Source organism: Rhamphochromis longiceps, linkage group LG3 (genome assembly GCF_057381845.1).
Source record: "Rhamphochromis longiceps isolate RC_006_pf linkage group LG3, R_longiceps_female_GT1.1, whole genome shotgun sequence".
In the NCBI taxonomy this organism is placed as follows: domain Eukaryota; kingdom Metazoa; phylum Chordata; class Actinopteri; order Cichliformes; family Cichlidae; genus Rhamphochromis; species Rhamphochromis longiceps.
Genome location: NC_140559.1, coordinates 69,306,487 through 69,330,330, shown reverse-complemented (window position 1 = coordinate 69,330,330; position 23,844 = coordinate 69,306,487). Strand labels below are relative to the sequence as shown.

General features: G+C 41.7%; 2 protein-coding genes, 2 long non-coding RNA genes and 1 pseudogene across 5 annotated transcripts in view; 1 reads left to right on the top strand and 4 right to left on the bottom strand.

Annotated features, from left to right (window-relative positions):
* The window catches only part of LOC146676553 (protein NLRC3-like), a 464,157-nt gene that overhangs the window by 81,138 nt on the left and 359,175 nt on the right, over nucleotides 1-23,844 (bottom strand). The gene's annotated exons all lie outside the window — the stretch shown is intronic.
* LOC146676569 (uncharacterized) lies at nucleotides 6,559-8,629 on the top strand. The gene is made up of 3 exons (XR_014910566.1): nucleotides 6,559-6,594; nucleotides 7,031-7,236; nucleotides 7,687-8,629. It is a non-coding gene; the product is annotated as an uncharacterized LOC146676569 (long non-coding RNA).
* On the bottom strand, nucleotides 17,300-18,485 carry LOC146676568 (uncharacterized). Its single transcript, XM_085402194.1, has 3 exons — nucleotides 18,066-18,485; nucleotides 17,785-17,940; nucleotides 17,300-17,550 (listed from the first exon to the last, which is right to left on the bottom strand). Exons 1-3 carry the CDS (start codon nucleotides 18,103-18,105, stop codon nucleotides 17,342-17,344), a joined length of 405 nt encoding a protein of 134 aa, XP_085258320.1. The 5' UTR covers nucleotides 18,106-18,485; the 3' UTR covers nucleotides 17,300-17,341.
* Nucleotides 18,642-21,114, bottom strand: LOC146676567 (uncharacterized; annotated as a pseudogene). The gene is made up of 6 exons (XR_014910536.1): nucleotides 20,686-21,114; nucleotides 20,410-20,588; nucleotides 20,221-20,314; nucleotides 19,480-19,836; nucleotides 19,101-19,384; nucleotides 18,642-18,998 (listed from the first exon to the last, which is right to left on the bottom strand). The product of XR_014910536.1 is annotated as an uncharacterized LOC146676567 (transcript).
* LOC146676566 (uncharacterized) lies at nucleotides 21,361-23,327 on the bottom strand. The gene is made up of 4 exons (XR_014910551.1): nucleotides 22,614-23,327; nucleotides 22,368-22,446; nucleotides 22,052-22,169; nucleotides 21,361-21,956 (listed from the first exon to the last, which is right to left on the bottom strand). It is a non-coding gene; the product is annotated as an uncharacterized LOC146676566 (long non-coding RNA).

Genomic DNA, 23,844 nt, shown 5'->3' with positions numbered 1-23,844 from the left:
TGCTCAAAGTCACTCCCCTCCATAGATCAGCCAGACATCGCGCTGACTGTAGCTTTTAACCCTTATTAACTCGAGCACAACTCTATAATGAGCAACAAACTGCAATATGTATAAGATGATCATGGTCACACGTGCAATGAAAGATCATATGATTATCCTGACACCTGTAAATAGAAGATTAACCTGAGGTTATAACAATCACTGGAACACAAATGTTAATGTAATGTCAAAAGCTTCAATAAATGATTCATGCAATGCTTGTTATATGATTCTGATGTAACAAAAATGCTGATGCTAAAATAACAGTAAAACACCCCCTTTTATCCCGTCTATAAACTTCACACTTTTAAATTTTATTTCCCCTGCTTTTCCCTCACTGACCACAGCAGGGGAAACTTTGTTTTGATTCAGCCATGAATGCAGCTCACCTGATTCATCACTGAGCCCCCTCGTCACTGGCATCTGACAGGGGGGCGCTGCATACTCTTCCTTTAATGTCTCTATGTTCAATCAGTTAATTAGAGTGCTTAAATCTGAAGTAGACTACGTCCACAAGTCAATACAGCTGTAAATGTGGCCAATTATCAATCTATTACCAATCAATAACAAATAATAGCTTTTATCTTATGCATGCTTTCAGTCAACCACTCACCCAGAGGATCTCCAATCCCAGAAAATTCCTTCTCCTCATTTAATGAGTCTGTCCTCCTTCCATGCCCTGGTAACTGGTCCACCCAGAGCTGTATCATCTTGAAATATACTGTACATACAACAAGCCAAACCACACCTTGGTCACACCAACCCTTTTGCGCCCTGAAGATGTCCAACGCCATCTTAGTCTGGACTGTCAAAGGTGACTTTAACGCTGACTGTTCCGACAATCCATTTTATAACATTTCCTGGTCAGATTCGCCAATCTCTGCACACTGGAATAAACATAATCAACATGATCAACATTTTTCAAGTTTGGGGTCAAATTTTGAGAATTTGACCATAAGTGAAAGTTATGGTGTTATCACCCCCTTCGGGGCTTACCTTTCCCAGTTTTGATGATATTCCTCCCTATTCTTTGCAAGTACCCCCTTTTGGTGGCGAGAAACTGTTGGTGTCGTCAAGTGGGTGCTGTAAAAACAAAAGCTCAGGACAGAACAGTTATCAGTCATGTGCTTCATACAAAATTAGCATATATTTGATTTCATATTGATCCTCTGAGTGTAATGGTACATTTTAATTTGAATTTATCAAAGCTAAACACAATAATTTTTTTCTTTATTTTGCTCTTGTTCTTGTGCAGCACCACCTCTCAGCACATGCCCCTGTCGGTTCTGTCCTACTTTTAAATTGCTGACTATTTCAAGAAAGCACCTAAATGACGGGGACCAGTGTTTGTTATTACATATCTCTATTTTGAATGTGGCAAGTCTTCCATTCCCTGTTATTCATAGAAATTAATAAAGTTTTTGGCTTTTTCTTTCCTCTATAAAAGTTAATTGACTCTTTACAGTGGCCTGCTATGGTTAATAATAACATGTTCAGTCATGAGTGAAATCAAAGCTTTTCTTCACTTTAGCATTTAACATTCCCAACAATATAATGTGATACCTTAATCGAAACACAGCTAATAAAACATAATTTTCTTAATGCAAACATCAGTAACTCAAAATTCGCAACCAAAGGGTTCACTCTGCAGCTCACACTCATGTGAAGCTACAGCCTCCCCCTTTAGTCTCTGTCATCCTTCTGTCCTTGCAAAAACAAAACAAAGCAAGACAAAACATCCACCCTTCTACAGGCTGGGTGAATTGTTGTGGGATTCTGTGTTTGTTTTTTTCTTTTTATGGCCTTTTCAAAAGGTAAGTTTTATTCCGTATTGTTGTTTTTGTTTTTTAAAGTTATTTATTGTGACAAGAGAAAAAAAAAGAAAACAAGAACCTTCACTCGTAATAATTAAAAATTGATCCTAAAATGTGAGAACTTTTCTCTGAAGTGACAAAGAGATTGTCTTTAGACAGAATTAGAGGGAGATACAATTACTGAAGAGTTTAGATTTTGTTTGAATGAGTGACAAAACGTTTCTCCCACTGAACACTCAGCCTAATAAAAAAGAACAAAATCAACTTTCTGTGTTGAGTTATTCATCATTCAGATTAATGAGACTGTTTTGAGAGCTGTGTGAAAGCAGCTTTAGACTGTTTTGTTAAAGGTTGCCACATGCCTATTCATATTACGATGAAAGCAATAGATAAACCACATGTTTGTGTGTTATGTATGTATGGTTGGTAAATTAACAAAAATTGGGTTGTATGTGGCCTACAATGTAAAAGACGTTTCACAACCCCAATGTAGTTAAAAACAAGAAGGCACTCATTTCCATTAGACAGAGACGGAGTTCAGGTCATAAGTAGTTTACTGACAATTATTTAACATTTGAAATCAAAAGATCCGTCAGTCCATTCACATATATACTGTTCAGAGAAGGAATGTAGTTTAGAGCAAAGTGTAGTAGTGTGAAGTGGCTAAACACACTCACCAATTGTTCTAAAATAAACAATTTATCAAAACATTAACAGTCTTTCACACATACATACGGTTTATACACTATTTTAAAAAGAAGGGGTTGAAGACCTGATTGATTACAAAAAGTCTATTAAAATGTTCTGGGTAACCACAGAAATCTTAGTCAGTTATGTCTGAGAGAGAATGTTTATGACAGAAGTAATGCCAAAATCTCAACAAACCAAAGTTACATACATGCTAAAGAGAAAGATCAAACTGTGCTGAAATTAGGAAGTGGGCAATATAGGGCTTCCCCCAGTGAAATAACTGATCTGAAATAACTGAGGCACAAATTAATAAATAACATACTAGTAATCCACAGAAGGGGAGGCCTCTGGGAAAATGTAGAAAATCAATGGGAATTTCTACAATAGCACGAGTTACCAGTCAATACCAGTCCTTGTATTGGTTATGTTGAAGTGATGGGTTTTATAATTCATTTTTGGTCCACTGAAGGGATTGTTTTGTAACCCCAATATTGATATTTTGTAAATAAAAAATATGACCTCAATTAAACCTTTAAATTCCCTGCACTTGTCATAGATATCTACATGATGTCCAACAAATATACATCAAGTCCAAGGTTCTAATGTTGAACGCCATATTGAGACAATCTCACGTGATGTGGAGACAAATGTTGCCACCAGTCCTGTCAGCCTGTGTTAGGGAATGAAATCAATTTAATTGTCATGTTAGATCTGTACAACTCGTGGCTCCGCCCAGAGCCTGCGTCCGCAGAATTGCCAAGAAACAAATGTTGCCACCTACAGCAAGTACTATGGTCAGAGAGTGAATGATGGCTTTAACGATAAAGTCAAGTTTAAATACACTGGACTACAGAACTGCTCCATAGTCATCAGGAATGTGACGGAGCAGGATGAAGGATGCTATCACTGTCTGTTTAACACTTATCCTGAAGGCTCCTTCACTGGTAGAACCTGCTTCCAAGTCTATGGTAAGAACTTTTGCATTAATGTGTTTAAATGTGCTAGAAACTGATTTCCTTTCAACAACATATTCCTTGCAATATCTCCTGATCTTTCACAGAGCTGCATGTTGATGTCAGAGAGTCAAACTCTGCTGAAGAGTGGGTTGTTTCCTGTTCAGCCGCTGGTCGACCTGCTCCCACTGTAACACTCTCACAACAAGACCTCAGCTTCTCACAGTACAACACTGTCAGTGTGTCCAACACCAACGCTACATTCACTGTCACCACTACAGCTGTGCTCTCAGGTTCACGTAAACACAGCACACAGGTGGGATGTGCAGCACGAGTGCTCTCTGCTCCTCACAGAGAGGTGATGGAGACGATTCCTGAGGTCCAAAAAACATCTGTTGGTGGTGAGAAACTCTTTCTGTATACCACAGACTAGACTAGAGACGGATGATACTTGGGTAAATTTGACTGGGATCTAATAACAATGACTTCAGTACTTCATGAGTGATGTATTATTGTTGGTCAGCGTCACGTTTTTCTGTTTTTTTCACAGATTTTCCCTCAATCACTGTAATAGCTGCAGCAGTGCTGGTGTTGGGGTTTGTCTTTTTCTGTTGCTCCACTATGCTGCTTGAAGAAAAGTTACCTTTTCACTTTCTAGTATGTCGTTTTGTAATGTGTCTTATCTTATTAACATGATAGTGATTTATTGATTCTAACCCTAAATCTATCCAGTAATGTCTGCAGATATTTTCAGTACTGATTGTAAAGTGTTTTAATCCTTCTGTCACTCAGGGAACCCAATAAGGATTCAAATACTTCAAAAGTCAACCAATGACATTGATGTGTAAGACTATTTAATAATTATTTATTTTTTATATTTCATTTATTCATTCATTCTTTGCACTGTGATTTAACCCATCTTTGTGTAAAGCAGGGGTGTCAAACTCCAGGCCTTGAGAGCCAGCGTCCTGAAGCTTTTAAATGTATCTCTGCTGCAACACACCTGAATAAAATTATTAGGTCATTAGCATGACTCTACCCTACTCAAGTAAATTTAAATAAATGTAAGTACATACCACCAGGTAGCTCCACTCGTACCCAGTGTAACGGGAAGTGAGAGGGTTAGGTTTTGGCGCTTTGAATGTTCAGTTGTGTGATGCAGCGATTAACGTTTGAGTAAAATATCGGGCTCCCTCGTGTCTTCCCTACATTCCTCCACAATGTACGTTTTTGCAAAAATGTACTTCTAGAAGTACTTTTATTGCACAATGTTCATTCACTCATGAGCTGCTGCAACATGAATCAAATGGCTGAACTGCCACCTTGGCGTGCAGTCAAGTTCTACAGTCTGCTAATGATCTAATAATAAGTATTAATATTCCTCACTCACCTTACTAAATGTTTGTGAACACAGCCAGAAACATTTGCATCACAAACACAGACTAGTGTTTATTAGCAGAAGCTTTTGGGTGGTTGCTCTCAAACCTGTGTACAAGTTTAAGCATTAATGGTCCCTTCACTGATTTCCAGGTATCCAATGTCAGGGCTAACAGATGGATTCAGACGCAGGCAGCGTTCTGGCAAGCAAAGGGTTGACAATTTATTAACACAGAAGGGAAACCACAGTGATGTGTATATACAGTGAATGGGGCAGGGCTTCAGGGCTCCAGGGGAAGGAATCCACACTCGCTCTCCACTCGGCCCAAACTCCGCCACTCCTCTTCTTACGCACACTCGCTTCTCCACAGCCACTCTCGCTCCAATTTCCACTTATGTTGACACACACAGGGATCACAGGTCAGGGTCCGCCACCAGTTCCGGGGAGATCTAAACACAAAGAGTCCAATTAGATCAATACGCCACACAACACTGAGAGAGTTTGTCTTAGGAGAGCTGAGAGCACGAACATGGGAGGTTCAACGTTCCAGTGCCGAATACTCCGTGCCGCAGCGTTAAATAGGCAAGGGGGACGCCGCCTGATCAGCAACAGGTGTAGAAATCACCGCAGATACGTGGGCCAAGGGTGAGAGCCCACAATGAGCTCCACCCAGGGAAGCAGGAGAGAAAACAAAACAAACCTGTGGCCAACATGAGCGAGCCGGAGAGGCACAGGGACCATGACAGCCAATACCAAGTGCACAAGTTCACCCCAGATGGTTCCTCTTCTCTGTACAACCCGTTCTCACTCCCAACGCGTAAAATAATGACGATTTGTCACGTCCCTTAACTTCTCATGCTGACGCCTAAGGTACCCTTCCACGTTTTTATGTGACGCTGTGGGTTGTCAATTCATTCCAATATGAACCCGCTCGCGGCGATCAGAGACGCTTCGAGCAGAGGCTCCAGCCATCCATTTACTCCAATAATAACCCCGTCACGGCGAAACATGACGCCGTGAAGCACAATCTAACTGGAGAACCGGGGACCCTCTCCGCGAACGGGTTTTTCTCCCTAATTTAATGCTTTCTTTTAATGACATCGTTAACATTTCTCAACAAAAACACGAAAGTATCACTGATAATTCAACAATAAAATCGCTTCATGTTGTGGCCATCACACAGTGTTTTCCAAACTGATTCACGATCTGAAAGTGCGCAGATTTAACGTACATAATCCTTCGTTAGGTTTATTATTTTCATTTCACACGTAAAACACATTTATAGATTCATTCACCACTCCTGCTAGTTTTGGATGCGCTCGGCTCCAACCAATCAGACTAATTTACGCAGACGCACTAATCCCGTAACTGCACACTACCCATAATCCTCAACCGCCGTCGCTATGGAAATGAAGATGACAACAGCTTGGTGGTACCCGTTATTCCTTTATTTACTCTAAAATAATAACCAGCGATAATACGAAATTAAACTGGCCCAGTGTTTAATTATGTAATTAAAAAATGCAAATTGTAGTATTTTATTTTTTACAAATTGCAATATTTATCTACAGCGCGCCTTTAGCGACACGTCAACAGATCTTAAGCAAGGCGATTGGATGGTTTTTACTGCAATGCATCTTGGGAGTCGTAGTAAATGTATCTTTCAACTCACGGTCCTGCAGCAAAGTTTTCGACTGGACACGAGGCAGATCCTAGCTAAGTAAGTTGTGATAAACTGTGGGTAATTTGCATGTTCACTGAAATATTAATTTCAGTGATATTAAACTGATATTAAACTTGAAATGTTTTCACAGAGCAGTCTGTGTACCAAGAGAACTACTTCTGCAAAAGTTTATTTAAATTTTTTTGTGATGTATTCTCATGTGTAAGACACTTGCTTGGCCACCCAGCTAATGTTAGTACTGCTCTATTTTAGCAATGTATCTTTTCTGTAATCAATTCAGGGTTTTTTTTAACCCTATTCACGTAATTAACTCAATATTAATGACTTTAATCTCGTAATTGATTTTTTTTTCTAAATATGGTGTAATACTGCCTCGTAATATAAGTTATTTCTTTGGTCATAAATTATTTTTGTAATCGTTTCACCAAAACAGACCTGAAATAATCCCTACATGTTCCATTTTCATTTGCAGAAATGACAAAGCCAAAAACCAAACCATGCCCTTCCTGTCAGGCCCCAAACACCTGCAACAGGAAGACATGCAGTGGATGCCTGGGCAGCCTGAACCTAAAGGAGGGATTGAAAAAAAAACAAGAACAGTTTAAAAACAGTAACTGGGCTGCCTCTGTTAAAAAAAACAGAAATGCGAGCAGGGTGGTTAATTCAGCCCAGTTGTCAGTAAGTTTAAAAGTTCTGATCTAATAAGTGGTTGGTCTGGTAGACAATTCTTTATTAATCACAGTTGTCAATGTTTTCTTGTATATCATGAAGTAAGACACTAACAAGACATGTATATACACATAAAATATTAATTTATAAAAGAGCATAAATAAAAAAGTTATTCACATCAGAATAACATCATCACACTAAAGACATCCAACTAGAAAAAACTTGTTAAAAACTATTTTTATTCAAGCTACTTCTGATTTTTAATTTAATCGGCTATTAACTGAGAGACAAAACATTTCAAGATGGATTTTATCATACATTTACAGGTTTGGTCACCATAAATACTTTTTAACTATCGACAACAATAAAACAACAAAGATGTGAAACTTAAAGGTTTGTTATACATCAATTTGCTTACATGAAAGACTGGCTGCATGTTTTTCTTTGTTGTTCTTGCAGGTTTCAAAGCTACATGCCCTGGGCTACCAACCAATTCTGTTTCTTGGACAGTTTGACCGTAAGGGCCGTATAGTAGGGGACGTGATCACTCAGATCGAACCAGCGGAAGGTGCTGCACGTGACATCCTCATGAAGATGAGGAAGCTTTATGAACACCTTCTGAGAAGTAAGATATGCTTTGTCCATTATCTGTAACCAGGTGTCCTTATCAGGTAGCCTATCCTAGCTGTCTTTGGGTGATACTCATGGTACACCCTAGATAAGAAGGCAGATCATCACGGGGTACATAGAGACAAACAAGATGGTGAGGATGAGGATAGTTAACAGTCACCAGCTATTCTGTTCTACTCTACTCTATTCTGTTCTATTCTATTATTCAGCCAAGGTTCAGACCAGTAACCTTCTTGCTGTGAGGTGACAGCTGCCCTACATGTCCTGTTGCTAACATGAAAATAGTGTTATATCTGCCTTATTACCTCCCCATGTGTCGGTCACATCACCAAAGCTAGCCATACTGAACCTCTGGTGTTACCCACCTGAACAATTTTGTATATGTGTGTGTATAGTATGGTCTTTCACATTCATGTATATACAAATGTAATTTTAAAAATCTTCACGAAAACCAGACCTGATAATTCTCTTCGAGACTTTCTAGTATAACAAATGTTATATAATGTTACCAATATGAACACCAAGATTCTTAAATAACTTATATACTTCTTAAGAGGTTACCTGATTACCTCCCTGAGGTAGTTAGCATCACCATTGTACAAAACTCCTAAGTCACAGTACTAGCTTGAAGTGTCAAATGTTATTCACTACAAAGTCAGGAAAGTAGTGTCATCAGAGGAAAAAGTCATTATCTATCTGGATTTATAGTCACACTCATTAATTTTTTAATGTACAATGTAGAAAAGCACTACAGATGTCACACTACCCTAGAGGGCACTTGTACTGAATTATTTGGGTCAGTGAGTGTACGAGATGACTTATTTGATGCCAATATTTACCAGTTGTATCTTTAGTAAAAACTTAACTGAAAACATGCAAATCACTACTTATTATGTGTTTATGTGTACTGTACATTTTTTCAACCCATTTTAATGAATGTTTAATATTTAAAATTTTTCAGAATTACAAGTTTCACCTCCTGCTAAAAGTTCTCCACCAGCAGCTGGACCATCCTCTGCTGACAGTGTGGATGCTGGACCAGTCCCAGACCCAGAGGCTCTAAACGAGGAATTTATTCTTCATTTAGAGCCTGTACCAACATCTTCCCTCTGTCAGCCTCCTGCATCCTCCTCTTCATCTCTGCTTCCTCCTGCATCCTCCTCTCCATCTCTGCTTCCTCCTGCATCCTCCTCTCCATCTCTGCTTCCTCCTGCATATTCCTCTCTGTCTCTGCTTCCTCCTGCATCCTCCTCTCCATCTCTGCTTCCTCCTGCATATTCCTCTCTGTCTCTGCTTCCTCCTGCATCCTCCTCTTCATCTCTGCTTCCTCCTGCATCCTCCTCTCCATCTCTGCTTCCTCCTGCATCCTCCTCTCCATCTCTGCTTCCTCCTGCATCCTCCTCTTCATCTCTGCTTTCTCCTGCATCCTCCTCTCCATCTCTGCTTCATCCTGCATCCTCCTCTCCATCTCTGCTTCCTCCTGCATCCTCCTCTCCATCTCTGCTTCCTCCTGCATCCTCCTCTCCATCTCTGCTTCCTCCTGCATCCTCCTCTTCATCTCTGCTTTCTCCTGCATCCTCCTCTTCATCTCTGCTTCCTCCTGCATCCTCCTCTTCATCTCTGCTTCCTCCTGCATCTTCCTCTCCATCTCCACATCCTGCATCTCCCTCAATTTCTACGGTGTACACCTCGGATGTCCCAAACAAAAAAAGGACAAGGAAAGGTTAGACGTTATGGTATTGTAAATGTACGAAACACATGACATGTTCGTTAAGTTTGTTAAGATTTCTTTTTCTTAATTTTTGCATTTTTTCCAGTTTTACAGAACTCATGTAAATATTTCATTTGTTATTTTTCAGAATCCTGTAAACACCGTACACAGAAGATTTTCAAATATGAAGAGATAGTAGACAGGAGAGTTGTAAATGTAAGTAATTTAGCCTGCTGTTGTGCAGATTTGTTTGCGTCTTTGGACTTCCCGGATTTGAACTGTGCCTGACTGAATATCCATAAGCTTTTGTATTTGATGAATCTACACTAATTCAGCCACTGAGTCAGGATTTCACTCCAAATAGGACATTAAATAAGAACAGACCACCTGATACGACCTGGTCGTGCTGCCTTCCTGATGTTTACGTTCTTTAAAGTCCTCCTGACATCATGCTCAGAAGGAGTGATTGATGTGGAGGTGCTCCTTCCCATTCAGTAACATCTGCTTCAGTTAGTTTTGCTTGTGAGCCACAATGTAAGCAGTGTTGCTTTGCTGACATGCACTCGATGCTGGCAGTACAAGCATTGTAGTGGTTCTTATGTTTTTGTAAACTAATTGTATAATATATTGAGCCATTCAATAGTACACAAATGTTTATAAGCTCCTTTTTGTATGCAACTTGCATGTCTTTCTGAATTAATTGTTTGTTTATATCATGTTTTTCAGGAAAAAGAAGAAGTTAAAGTCAAGTGGAAGCCTTGCTCAACATGGTATGTAGTAACAACTTTGTTGGACGGGAACAGACATTCATATTGTTGATAAATAGTTATCAACTCAATTTGAATTCATGTATTTGGACTAAAGTAAATTGGGAGCTTTTAGCTATCGAGCTCCTCTTCTGTGAGGAGCTTGATAGCTGTCCACCTCCAAAGTCCATTATGAGTTTTGGAGGTGGACATGGTCAACACTTTTAAGAGTAGGCATAAGACTTTACTTCTTTATAGAGCTTATAGTTAGGGCTGGTTCAGCTCAGCCCTTAGTTATGCTGTAATAGGACCAGACTGCTGGGGGTTAGTGTCCCCCCCCTCTCTCTCTGTCTCTTTCAGGGTTATGCAGGCTCAGTATTGGTTGAAGATGCAGTCACGTCTCCTTTTACTGAAAACTCTCCCCCTCTCCCTTACCACCATCTGTAAACATACATGTCTCAGTAATGCAGTTCATGCATGTTACTAACTAAACTTCTTCCCTGGAGTTTCTGTGCTCTCTCATCCAGCAGGTTCTGAAGGATCGTGGCTGCTGCTGTGGTCCTGCTTGACATCTACTACATATATTATTACTCTCTGACTTGATTTGATTCATTTATATTACAATGAAGGTGTATAAAGCATGACATGAATATAGACGTATACCTATACGTCAAGATGGCGCCGAGTATGGCAGCCTCGTCGCGAGCTCCCCCAAGCAACGGCTTTCTTCTGTGTTTAATTTTACTTTTCCTTTATTTTTTCACGAGCAGCACTTGTCTCCTTGTGTACGACCGACAAACCTTACTGGACATAAAAGACGGTCTTTCTTATAACTTTCCGGAGTTCAAGTTTTGCAACATGGACGCTCCGTTTGCAGACCCCCCATTCATCTCACCTGAGACGCCTTTGTTCTCTGGCCCTGGAGGCCGCAAACGCCGACGCAGAGGGAGAAGATCTGGCGTTCTGGTTCGACTGAGACGGCGCACTTACAGACCACCGTTACCCAGTTTATTACTGGCTAATATGCAGTCTCTGGAGAACAAGCTGTGCGAGCTTCGGGCACGGATCTCATTCCAGCGAGAGATGCGGGACTGCTGCGTGATCTGCCTCACAGAAACCTGGCTATCGGACAAGGTACCGGACTCCGCAATACAACTGCCGGGGTTCTCTGTGCACCGCGCGGACAGGTCACAGGATCTTACTGGGAAAAGCAGAGGCGGTGGTGTGTGTTTCATGATCAACAACAGCTGGTGTGATTATGCGAACGTGCACCCGGTCAAATCCTTCTGCTCACCGGACCTGGAGTACCTGATGATTAAGTGCCGGCCATTCTGGCTACCGAGGGAATTTACAGCAGTGATTATTACGGCTGTTTACATTCCCCCACAAGCCGACACTGACCGTGCACTCAGGGAACTGTACAGCGCGATCAGCAGCGAGGAAACCGCACACCCAGAGGCAGCGTTTATCACAGCCGGAGACTTTAATAAGGGAAACCTGAAGAAAGTCTCACCAAAACTCCATCAACACATCCTTTTCAACACACGTGGAAACCGGCAACTCGACCACTGTTACACCTCTTTCCGGGATGCGTACAAAGCCCTCCCCCGCGCCCCATTCGGCCAATCAGATCACTGCTCCATCCTGCTCCTGCCCGCCTACAGGCAGAAGCTGAAACAGGAAGCTCCAACCCGGAGGGCGGTGCACTGTTGGACGGACCAATCGGAGTCTGCGCTGCGGGACTGTTTTGATCACGCGGACTGGGAAATGTTTCACGTGGCCGCCAGAGACATTGATGAATACACAGACTCAGTCTGTGGATTTATCAGGAAATGCGTGGAAGATGTCGTCCCATCCAGAACAGTCAAATCCTTCCCAAATCAAAAACCCTGGATTAACGGAGATGTTCGCGCGGCACTGGCGGCACGGAACACCGCCTTTGCCTCCGCGAACACATCGGACTACAAACACGCACATTACCAACTCCGGAAGACGATCAAAGCAGCCAAACGTGAGTACAGGGACAGGGTGGAGCAACAGTTTGACAACCCTCGGAGTATGTGGCAGGGACTAAACACGATCACAGACTTTAGAGGGAAAACCAGCACACCGCAGACCACGGCCTCTCTGTGTGAGGATCTAAACGTATTCTACGCTAGATTCGACACAGCGAACACCATGAGACCGGACAGTGTGCGCACCGCGGATGACGTCAGTGCGCACACTGTGTCTGAGGAGGATGTGCGGAAGTGCTTCAGGAAGGTGAACGCACGCAAAGCTACTGGTCCGGACGGGATTCCCGGCCGCGTCCTCAGGTCATGCGCGGCTCAGCTGGCTGGAGTGTTCACGCACATCTTCAACCTTTCCCTCTCTCTGTCTGTAGTCCCAGCCTGCTTCAAAATGGCCACCATCGTCCCTGTACCCAAATCCTCCACCATCTCCTCATTGAACGACTGGCGACCTGTAGCCCTGACCCCCATCGTAAGCAAATGCTTCGAGAAGCTGGTCAGGGACTTCATCTGCTCTGCACTACCCGACTCACTGGACCCTCTACAGTTCGCATACCGCCACAACAGGTCCACTGATGATGCCATAGCCCTGACACTACACACTGCCCTGTCACACCTGGAGAAGAGAGACACGTATGTGAGGATGCTGTTTGTAGATTACAGCTCAGCATTCAATACCATCGTTCCCTCGAAGCTGGACAGGAAACTGCAGGATCTAGGACTGAGCAGCTCCCTCTGCAGCTGGATCCTTAGCTTCCTGTCTGACAGACGCCAGGTGGTCAGACTGGGCAGCATCACCTCATCCCCCATCACACTGAACACTGGTGCTCCACAGGGGTGTGTACTGAGCCCTCTCCTGTACTCACTCTACACCTACGACTGCACAGCCACTAACAGCTCCAACATCATTGTGAAGTTTGCGGACGACACTACAGTCTTATCACCAACGGTGATGAGACGGCTTACAGGGAGGAGGTCAGCGCCCTGACCCACTGGTGTCAAGACAACCATCTCACCCTCAACGTCGCAAAGACAAAGGAGTTGATAGTGGACTTCCGGAGGTGCAGAGAAGTACACACCCCCATCACCATCAACGGCGCTGCTGTGGAGAGAGTGAGCAGCTTCCGGTTCCTTGGCGTACACCTGGCTGAGGATCTTACGTGGTCAGTACACACAAACAAAACAGTGAAGAAGGCGCAGCAGCGCCTCTTCTTTCTCAGGAGACTGAAAAGATTCGGCATGAGCCCCCGCATCCTCAGGACCTTCTATCGCTGTGCCATTGAGAGCATCCTCACTGGATGCATCACCACCTGGTATGGCAACAGCACCGCCTACAACTGCAAAGCTCTCCAGCGAGTAGTGCGGTGCTCTGAACGGATAATTGGAGGTGAGCTTCCCTCCCTCCAAGACATCTACAGGAAGCGGTGCCTGAGGAAAGCGGGGAGGATCATCAAGGACTCCAGTCACCCCAGCCATAAACTGTTCAGACTGCTTCCATCAGGAAGGAGGTTCTGCAGCATCCGGTCCCGTACCAGCAGACTGAGAGACAGCTTTTTCCACCAGGCCATCAGACTGCTGAACACGTCATAGACACCTCAGCTTCACTACTGGAACTTCAACATTATGCACTCCACACTGTATATAAATGCCACTTGTTTTGCACATATTCAACTCTGTATATTTTATATATTTTATTATTATTATTATTATTATTATTATTTTATTTTATTTTTTACTATTTAATTTGTAAAAATGTGTATACACACACACACACACACACACACACACACACGTAGGAAAATATTTAGTATACACATCCAGAAATGCATACACTATTATATATTGTACATATATTTATTAGTTTCAGGTTGGCCATTCTTGTATTTTGCTCGTTTGTGTTGTTGTGTTTGCACATCTCTGTTGCTTGTGGGGCTCGCACACAAGAATTTCACTCGCATGTGCTGTGCCAGTGTGCCTGCACATGTGATGTGACAATAAAAAGTGATTTGATTTGATTTGATTTGATTTGATTTGAAGATATTTCATCCTAAAAAATTGTCATATGTCACAACCTAAATTGTCCTATTTTGTGTGTGGTTGTCGTTGTTGTTTGTTATGTTTTTCTCCTGACAGTGGCAAAGTGTGGGATGACACATGGGAACCTGCGCAGTTTTACACACAGTAAACCAGGCACCACAGGTCGCAGAGATCGCACAGTTCACAGCTTGTAGTTCAGCATAAAAGTTCAAAATAAAATATTTACTATACATTTCAACCAGTGTCAGTCTCTGTTTCACTCTCTAATTGTGGCTTAAGTACCTAACATATTCATGAATCTGATCGATCAATAATATCTTCCCTGCACTCGACATCTCATAGTTTTACATATCAGCCAACATTATTGTCTACATCCTCATAAATATAGAAGTGACTTGCTTATTATAACATATTACAAGGTAAAGTAAAACTGCACTGCACGTATAGTAAGTAACACCTACTGTGTATGGGAGCCTAAAGCAAAGTTAACTGCACCAGTACTAGCTTCAGAACATATTGTATATTATATGTTTCTACCTTTTTGTAATATGTCATGTTTAGATGCAGTGACAATTGCACATTTGGAGTTGTGGTCATATGTGGTCTTTATATACAGGGTATTAAAAAAAATTGACATTTTTTGCTATTTTTCTTGTTTGTTTGCACAATATTATTGTGTACATATTACATATGTAACATTATTGTTAATATTATTATTAGATATCAAAGATACAATTTGATTGAGGGTTTTCCTGTCATAATTTCAATAAAAATGCAATTACACACGTAAACAATAGGATCAAAATAAACTTTTAAAAAGTCTGTTGATCAAATGCTGATTTTCAAAACATTCTAGAGGAAAACAGAGATAAAATAATCTGAACAGTAACAGTGATTGTGGATGATGATGGAGGCTTCAATGGATTATTCTGTTTCAATCAATAGGTTTGTATCTATGACAATAATTTGATAAGTTTAACAGGTTGGTTTAGGCCTGGCAATACAGCAAATATTCACAAACTTTTGTTTTTGAAGAATGTTTATCTTTTTTGGGATGAAGCTATCTGGCAAAATGAGACAACCCTTTTAACCTAATCTTTATGTCTTTTTTGTGGCTATGATACTGGATTTTGGTTTGATGCATATGCAGGTTACAGCTGGGGAATGGCAGTATGTTGTGGATTGATTTGGCATGTTCAACCACTGTTACACCAAACTCTCTCACTTATAACATGATAAAGGCCTCTTACTCAGTGTCATGGATTTTCAATACTTTTGGGGACACAGGGCCAAAGTCTGAGGCAATAAGTCAGATCAAAGAAGGCAATGATTCTAAAATGGGAGTTTACTTATGTCATTATATATATCCAGGAATATGTGCCTGAGGATAGTTGTCATGAAATCAATATTAAATCAAAGTATTCCTTAATTACCACAGCTGACACGAGTTCTCCATAGCTGCCTGCTGTCTCAGGATCTGTCTCCAAAAAGGACCAGGGAGCGCTAACATGTTATGTTCTAGACTGATGAAGAAAATGCACATTAAACATAGTATAAACTTACTGAGTGAAGTAATGTCAAGAGGATTCCTTTAGCTCCTATTGGGTTGGTTCCTTGATCAATGCAATACAGAATCATTAATCTGGTTTTATGTAATGTCCTCAAAACATGTCAAAATGAGGCTCACTAGTCTGTGTGGCCTCCACATGCCTGTATGACCTCCCTACAACACCTGGGCATGCTCCTGATGAAGTGGCAGATGCTCTCCTGATGGATCTCCTCCCAGACTCCAGGACTAAAGCATCTGCCCACTCCTGGACATTTTGTGGTGCAGTTGGTGGATGGAGCGAGACATAATGTCCCAGATGTCCTCAATTGGATTCAGTTCTGGGGAATGGGCGGGCCAGTCCACAGCATCAATGCCTTCGTCTTGCAGGAACTGCTGACACACTCCAGCCACATGAGGTCTAGGATTGTCTTGCATTAGGAGGAACCCGGGGCCAACCGCACCAGCATATGGTCTCACAAGGGGTCTGAGGATCTCATCTCAGTACCTAATGGCAGTCAGGCTACCTCTGCCGAACACATGGAGGGCTGTGCTGCTCCCCAAAGAAATGCCACCCCACACCAAAACGGACCCACTGCCAAACTCATGCTGGAGGATGTTGCAGGAAGCAGAAGGTTCTCCACGGCGTCTCCAGACTGTCACAAGTGCTCAGTGTGAACCTGCTTTCGTCTGTGAGGAGCACAGGGCGCCAGTGGCAAAGTTGCCAATCTTTGTGTTGTCTGGCAAATGCCAAACATACGGCACTGTGTTGGGCTGTAAGCACAACCCCACCTGTGGACGTCGGGCCCTCATACCACCCTCATGGAGTCCATTTCTGACCGTTTGAGCGGACGTGCATATTTGTGGCCTGCTGGAGGTCATTTTGCACAGCTCTGGCCTTTCTTTCCTACCCCACAGTACCTTCCCTTACCATTTGTTTCCTACTCTTTTACTTCTTCTTTGATGACGGTTGTCTTTCTAGATAAGCAATTTCATTTGCTCTGGGGCGAGTCAATGGCTCGGGTGCATTCTGGGACTGTCAGTTCACCAGTGTGCTGGCATGCTTCTTAACAAACACACCACTACAGCAAACATCTCAGTTGTACTTGTTGATTTCTTCGACAAAACACTGAACAAAAAATTTACTTGTGAGTGTGCTGCCTGGTGCTTTTAAATTTTGTGATTATTTGAGCAGCCCAGAAAGCATCCCATAAATTAAATTATGTTATCGTATCTGAACATGTACACTAGTCATTAAATTAGATGGGAAATAATGATTCAGGGTAAACAACTGCACCAAGGAAATTCCATTTTTCTTCTCAAAATGTAAAATGTCTGTTGATAAGCAATTTCTAAAACAGACATTATGAAAATCACATTAAACAGATGTGATTAACTTTTTATTTTACCAAACATAACATCAATGATGACACAATCAGTCTTCATCAGAAGTGCTCAAATCACTCTCAGTGGCATCGTCTGGAATGTCCTCCTCCGAGTCCATTTCCAGGAGTGGTTGGTGGCTGAGGATTCTCTTGTACATGTCCTTTACTTTGAGCGTTTCAGCTTTCAGTTCACTTTGTTTTTTTAAAACCAGGCTACAGAGTCCCTTCTGTGCATCCTCCGACATGCCAACAAAGGAGGCTGTAAAAAGAACAAAACAAATAAATATGAGAAAAGTAAAAAAAACAAACAACAAAAAAACATCACCTCATAAACACAATGAATTAGGATGCTGTAATTAAACATTTTTTTAAAAGGGAGAAGGCAGTGTTAGCTAGCAATCTAGATATAGGTAAAAGATCCAGTAAGACTTTAGCATCTGCTATTATTTTCAATCGATTCATCAAAAAATTAATAAATAAATAAAGTGCTTACAGTCTGAGGAGATTGTCCCCAACACCACAGAACGCATTCGCAACACTGTCCAGTGATGCCGCATCTCCCTGCAAAGGATCATCTCCTCCTCTCTCAGGCGCCTCACAGCCATCACCTTCTCAAAGACCTTTCTCTTTGTCCGGAGGTCAGCAGCAGCTGCAGTTTAACAACATCAGATGGGAAAACATAGCAGCATATTATGATTCAAGAACAAAACATTCAACTGCTGCTCAGATACTGGGAGCTTGTTTAAAAAGGATATTTATAAATCAAGAGCTTACGTTCACTTGTGCTCTGCCAGGGCCAAATATCGGTCTGCATGAGGGCATCACTGGATACGATTTGCTTTGTTGGTTCAGCGAGCTTGTTGTAGTCGTCAACAGCAGCCGCCAAGCGTTTCTTCTCATCTAAGATGACCTTGTGAATTCTGTGTCGCCTCTTGTTGCTATCTGTAAATAATCATAAAAAATTCACACCTTCACATAATGCATATATTTACATTTTAATCTACACTCATCAATTTGTTTGCTAGAACAAATCACATCCAGCTTAAACAAACCTGGATCTGATTTGATTCTGTTTACAAAGTAGCTGTACGAGCTGTACAAACTGAGCATCAAACGGTCCGTTTCAAAGAAACTGTGACACCATTTTGTCTGTAAAGACTTTGTGTTCGCACTCTGATGATGACGACAAGCTCCTCTATTCGTGCCTGCAACGCTCCAAGGCTGCCATCAGTTTGATCCGTTTCTAAGTGAGAGGAATATTAATCAGAACACAGGATGAGTAACAGTCACCAAACTACAGTGGACTCTGTAATCACTGACTTGATGATATTCATTATAAGACATCTGGAGCCTTCATGTGCTGCTATCTCATGATAATCATGAGATAACAAGTATGTTGGTGTTCAGGTTTATAAAACCAACTAGTACGACATCATTTCAACCCAGGTTCTATCCAATTTGATGAAACGCAACAACTCTGCCATAAATTTGCTTTTCCAAGGCTTATTTTTCATTGTTTGTTGACACTGTCAGAAAGATCTTAACTCTAAGTTCTTTAATGAGGCCATGGTGGGTCCTGTTGTTATACACGAGTGCATTATATTGAGACTCACCTTCAGCCCATTGCTGCAGTGTGTCGTCATCCACACCCAGCTCATTTCTGCTCGCATTCAGGCTCTCCACTTGTTCTCTAAGGATCCTTATGATCTAAGAATGCATTCATAAATGTCATTCATATTGACATTAAAAGAGTACTGGTGTTTTCCCCCCCATTACCACACACATTAAAATGGGTGTTGAAAAAATGACCTTTAGATATCGCTGGCTCAAAGTGCGGCCCAGTTGTTCCACTTTCCTTTTGTTCCACCCCAAAGCCAGGAGGCTCAGCATGTCTGTTCGCCCTGCATTTCAGTTAGTATACAAATAAGAATGAATGAGCAGGAGACTGAGTGGAATCTCACACACAGACACACACCTGCTTTAGACATGTACTTCGTTGTGATGGCCGCCCTAGACAGGAAACTGTTTACTTGTTCCACCTCTTCTCCAACTGTAGAACCGGCCCCATCCTGAAACGCACCTCCCCATTTGATCTATAGAAAGGAGGTCACAATACATGACTGCTGAATTCATTCAACCTTATAACAAAATGTCTCAAACTAATCCAAAACTACAAGCTGCAGTATACCTCGCATTTCTAAGTGTGAGCCTTTGCATGCATGACGGAGAGAAAAGGACGCATTGACAAGAGGTTCCTCAGCTCAGGGCACTGCTGAGCCACCTTGGTTAAATAGGGGAAATATTTACAGGCCACATCGGAGCAAAGGAACGTAATATGTCCTGGGATGCTAGCTGCCAACTTCCTCTGGAGAAAAAGGGGGTAAGCAAAGATCTCCCCTCGAAACATGTTCAATGCAGCTAAGAGGACTCCGTGGCGACAAACAGCTATTTCCATGCCCTCCTCATCCAACTTCCCAGTGGACTTTTTGGACGACTCCTTTGCTGCAGTCCAAGATGAAGATCCACACAACCCTTTCCCCGGGACCTATACACTCAAAGATTTTAACATAAAAGACATGACATGATTAAGCCCTATCAGGGACAAACTTTTTAAAACAAACGCATAACAATTAGCTGAATTAGTCTCGAGTCACACAAGACCTCAGATCTCCCCAGGACAGCACTGATAACACAAAATAAAAATCATGTTGTTTTTTTTAAATACACATGGTGACAAAATTAAGTAAACATTAAGATAAAGTAAAGTAAATAGTATTACGACAACACCAAGAGAAAAATAAAAAAAATATCGACCCATCCAAATATGTCTACACACACACACACACACGTATGAGTATATGGTTACGGCATTAACGTCATTTTAACAAGATTAACGCTAACAGCACTAATATATATATGTGTATCTTACATGATTTGTGTGTCTCTGGATGTATTTCACAAACTCAGCAACTTCCTCATCTTTCTCAATGAAGACACCTTCAAAGTTCCCCTGCTCTGAAGTGCTGAACGAACACAGTGACAGTTGTTTGAAAAGAAACATTAAAATACATTTTTGTACAAATCCATATTTGATTTATGTACACAATGCATAACGTACCTTGCATTAGACTGAAAGCGATAAAGCTTGCAGTTTCCATCAACTGACACGGCAAGCATGTCTGGAGTGCAGGCAGGGCAGCTAAAGCATGGCTCCTTGCACATCCTGTCCACCTCAAACTTTACAGCACTACACTCCAAGAAACTTTTACTGAAGGCATCAGCTGATATTCGGCCATTCTTTTACATAGAGGACATACAACAGAATATTCACGGACAGTCATCATAAACATTGATTTGCACAATTTCCTTAAACTTAGCAAATTTAGAAACCCACCCTTCCAAAATGGGCTGTTCGTTCATCCAGCATTTTGACAAATGCCTTAAGTGACATCCCTGGTGCAGCTTCTTAATGTCATAGAAAGACTGAAAGACATCCATTGAAAACAGGGTGCAGAAATTTAAGGTGCCAGGCCAATATCCACCACCCTGGAAGTCCTTAACTGAGGGGGACCACATTAGGCCACAGCTGGTGCAGCTCACCACTGGCAGTGCAAGGTTATAACGGCCTTTAGAAAGGATAAGGATAAATTCAGTCATGGCTCAAAGCATTCATGTTTTTCATGTTGTTTTCAAATCGGTCTGGTAAATCCAAATGACCTTTGACAGGTGCCCACATATACTGCGGGCCGAGGGTAATTAAAACCAAGATAGCAATGCACAATTTGCAATAAAACCTCCAAACACATCTATTGTGTATGTAGTGTGTGACAAAAGGGCAACTTACCATTTATGGTTACAAGAGCCACAATTGCGCCGGGTGAAACCTCAACGTTACCTGCTGGGCAGTCACACACAGTCTGGTCTTTGCACAGGCAATAGCCGAACTAACATTAAAACACACAATATATATAAAAAGAATTAGAAATTAACTGATACACAATAAATATACAATAACAGCACACACTCATAGTACATAGCAAGAAATGCATAAGACTTAAAAACCGTACATATTGGATTGTGAAACTCTGATGAAGGCTGCAAAAACCCTCCTGTTACTGCCTCTCTGCTGTGCAGGACAAAGCGTGTGTGAACTGCAATATCACAGTCAGCACAAAGGAATGGAAGAGGCAGGCAGTCCAGACACCTCACAACTACTTGTTTGCCACACTGACACACACGGTGTGACTGTGGATCCAGAGTAGCTAACATATTGTCTATAAGACAAGGCCTGGCCTCTTTCCACTTTAGCAAGGACACCATGTTTCTGATCGCCCAGTGAGTAGCAGCTGACTCAGACGACGTCTCACAAGTCATGGCTGCGTCCTCTTCTCCATCCTCCAACAACTGAAGGAGCTCCTGACGAAGCACCTCAGTTCCACACACTAACAGAAAAAAAATAAAGAAACTCTTCCACAAAGTGAAAAACACTCTAGGCAGTATGTTTCTTAGGACTGCACAAAAGCCCTGCATAACTCAACTATAACAACAAATATAAAAGTAAACAGAAATCACAATATATACAAGAAGGTAAAGTACCTTTTGTTGGGTTGACACTGGCAACATAACTAGGTTCTTCACGTGGACACTGATGCTGATCTGCAGACACTGGGGGGGAAAAGAGATTGAAGAATATTTACTTACTGAAATTCTTTGGTGAAAACAAGTTGTGAGATAAAATCAATGGTTGTGTGAACACTGACCACGTGGCATGCAACTAGTACTTCGACTGGTTGATGGTCTTTGAGGAATAAAAGCTCCCTGTCTGTCACGTTTTTTCCAGCGCACTGGTCTTGGCTGAGGTTCACTCTGTGCATCATTCTACGCAATTAACAAGGAAAAAAGGGAACACCTAAAATACAGTCTATGATTAAAGCAAAGATTATCAAACATCTTAAGTTAACCAACTTAATTTGACATAAACTTTAAAAAAAATTCAAATAACATAACGTTTACTCCGTACAAAATATTAGACAAGCGTGTTCCTTCTTTAACAACTGTTTCCACTAAAAATGTTACCTGCATATCTTGAAGGAGTTCGTCAGCAGCCTGAAGCTCTTCCTCCAGCTCGGGATCCTCTGAATCACTCATTTTCAAGCTAAAGAGGAAAGAGATTTTTGCAGAACTCAGTGACATAAACACATAACTAACGCAATTCAAATGATTTTCAGTCTTGGCGCTCCGGTTAATGTTAGCAATTAACGTTAGCATCATCAGTTTGTAAAGAGCTAGCAGAACTCTTAGCGCAAAAACTGCTTTACGCACCATGTGAGGGTATTTTGCGGCACACAAGTCCTTTAACGTTTGTAATAGATTTAATCCATCATCGTTGGATTAAATGGCTAATGCTGCAGTAGACACGTGTAGTCGTTACCTAGCAAGCATGCTGACGGTAGCTGTAGCCATTTTTAAATACATTACACCGTTTCCGAGATCAGTCACCTCTGTTTGTTTGAAGCTTTTATGAAAAAACAAACTTTGAAATAGTGATGGGACGTTCTGTATCGAGGCTTCGGAGCGTGTGTCGAGTAATGGAGGGGGCGTTTCCGCGAAGCGCGTATCGAGGCTTGCTTCATTTATGGGAGGAGCTGAAAATGATGACGTCCGAAGCCTCGCTGCCCGGCTGTACCACGTGACTGGTTCATGAAGTGGTTCGAACTTTGCCGCGAGATATGACAGATATAAACCCCTCAGACTTCATTCAAAATGTGGGTGTTTGATGGAGAGTTGCGGTTAGAGAGAGTTTGGAGACCGTTTGGAGGTTTATGAGAGTGAGGAGAGAAAGTCAGGAGAGAATGGAGCCAGCTAAGAAGAGGAGGATGTCCTCCCCTGTGTGGGAACATTTTGATTTTATTCCTCCCAACAAGGTATGTAAATTTCTACAGAAGATGTATTTTCATGATACTGATGGTGCAATACAATTTATGTTGAGCTGTCTTGACTTTTGTACAAGGTGAAGTGTTTGCTATGTGCCAGGGAGCTGGGATATAACAACAACATCCATGCTTAGGCACTACAGAGCTTTGCATGAGAATAAGAGGAACACCGATTGTGGAGCAAGACCAGGTGAGCCATCAAATGTCATGATAATATAGCATGCAGTAATGTTACTAAATGATATAACAATATTATACAACTGTTATAAGTTACGTATGTGATATTTATATTTGTGCTTTATCTTTATTGTCTTTCCTCAGGAGAACAATCTCAAATAGATGAAGACCTGGTCAGCATGGTGATTGAGGACTCACAGCTATTTAGCATTGTGGAGGACAAAGGATTCAAAAGATTTGTTAAATCATTAAATCCTAGCTATGTTCTCCCCACTAAAAAGGCCATAAAAGCAGTGAAAATTTAGTTTTTACAGAATAAAATGTGAACAGGCAGGACTGTGTAGCTGTCCATACCTCAACGTTACAAAAGCACAACTACTGTCCACACCCCAACCACACCTCACCTCACAGTAAATGATCATTTCCATTTCAAGCATTTCCAA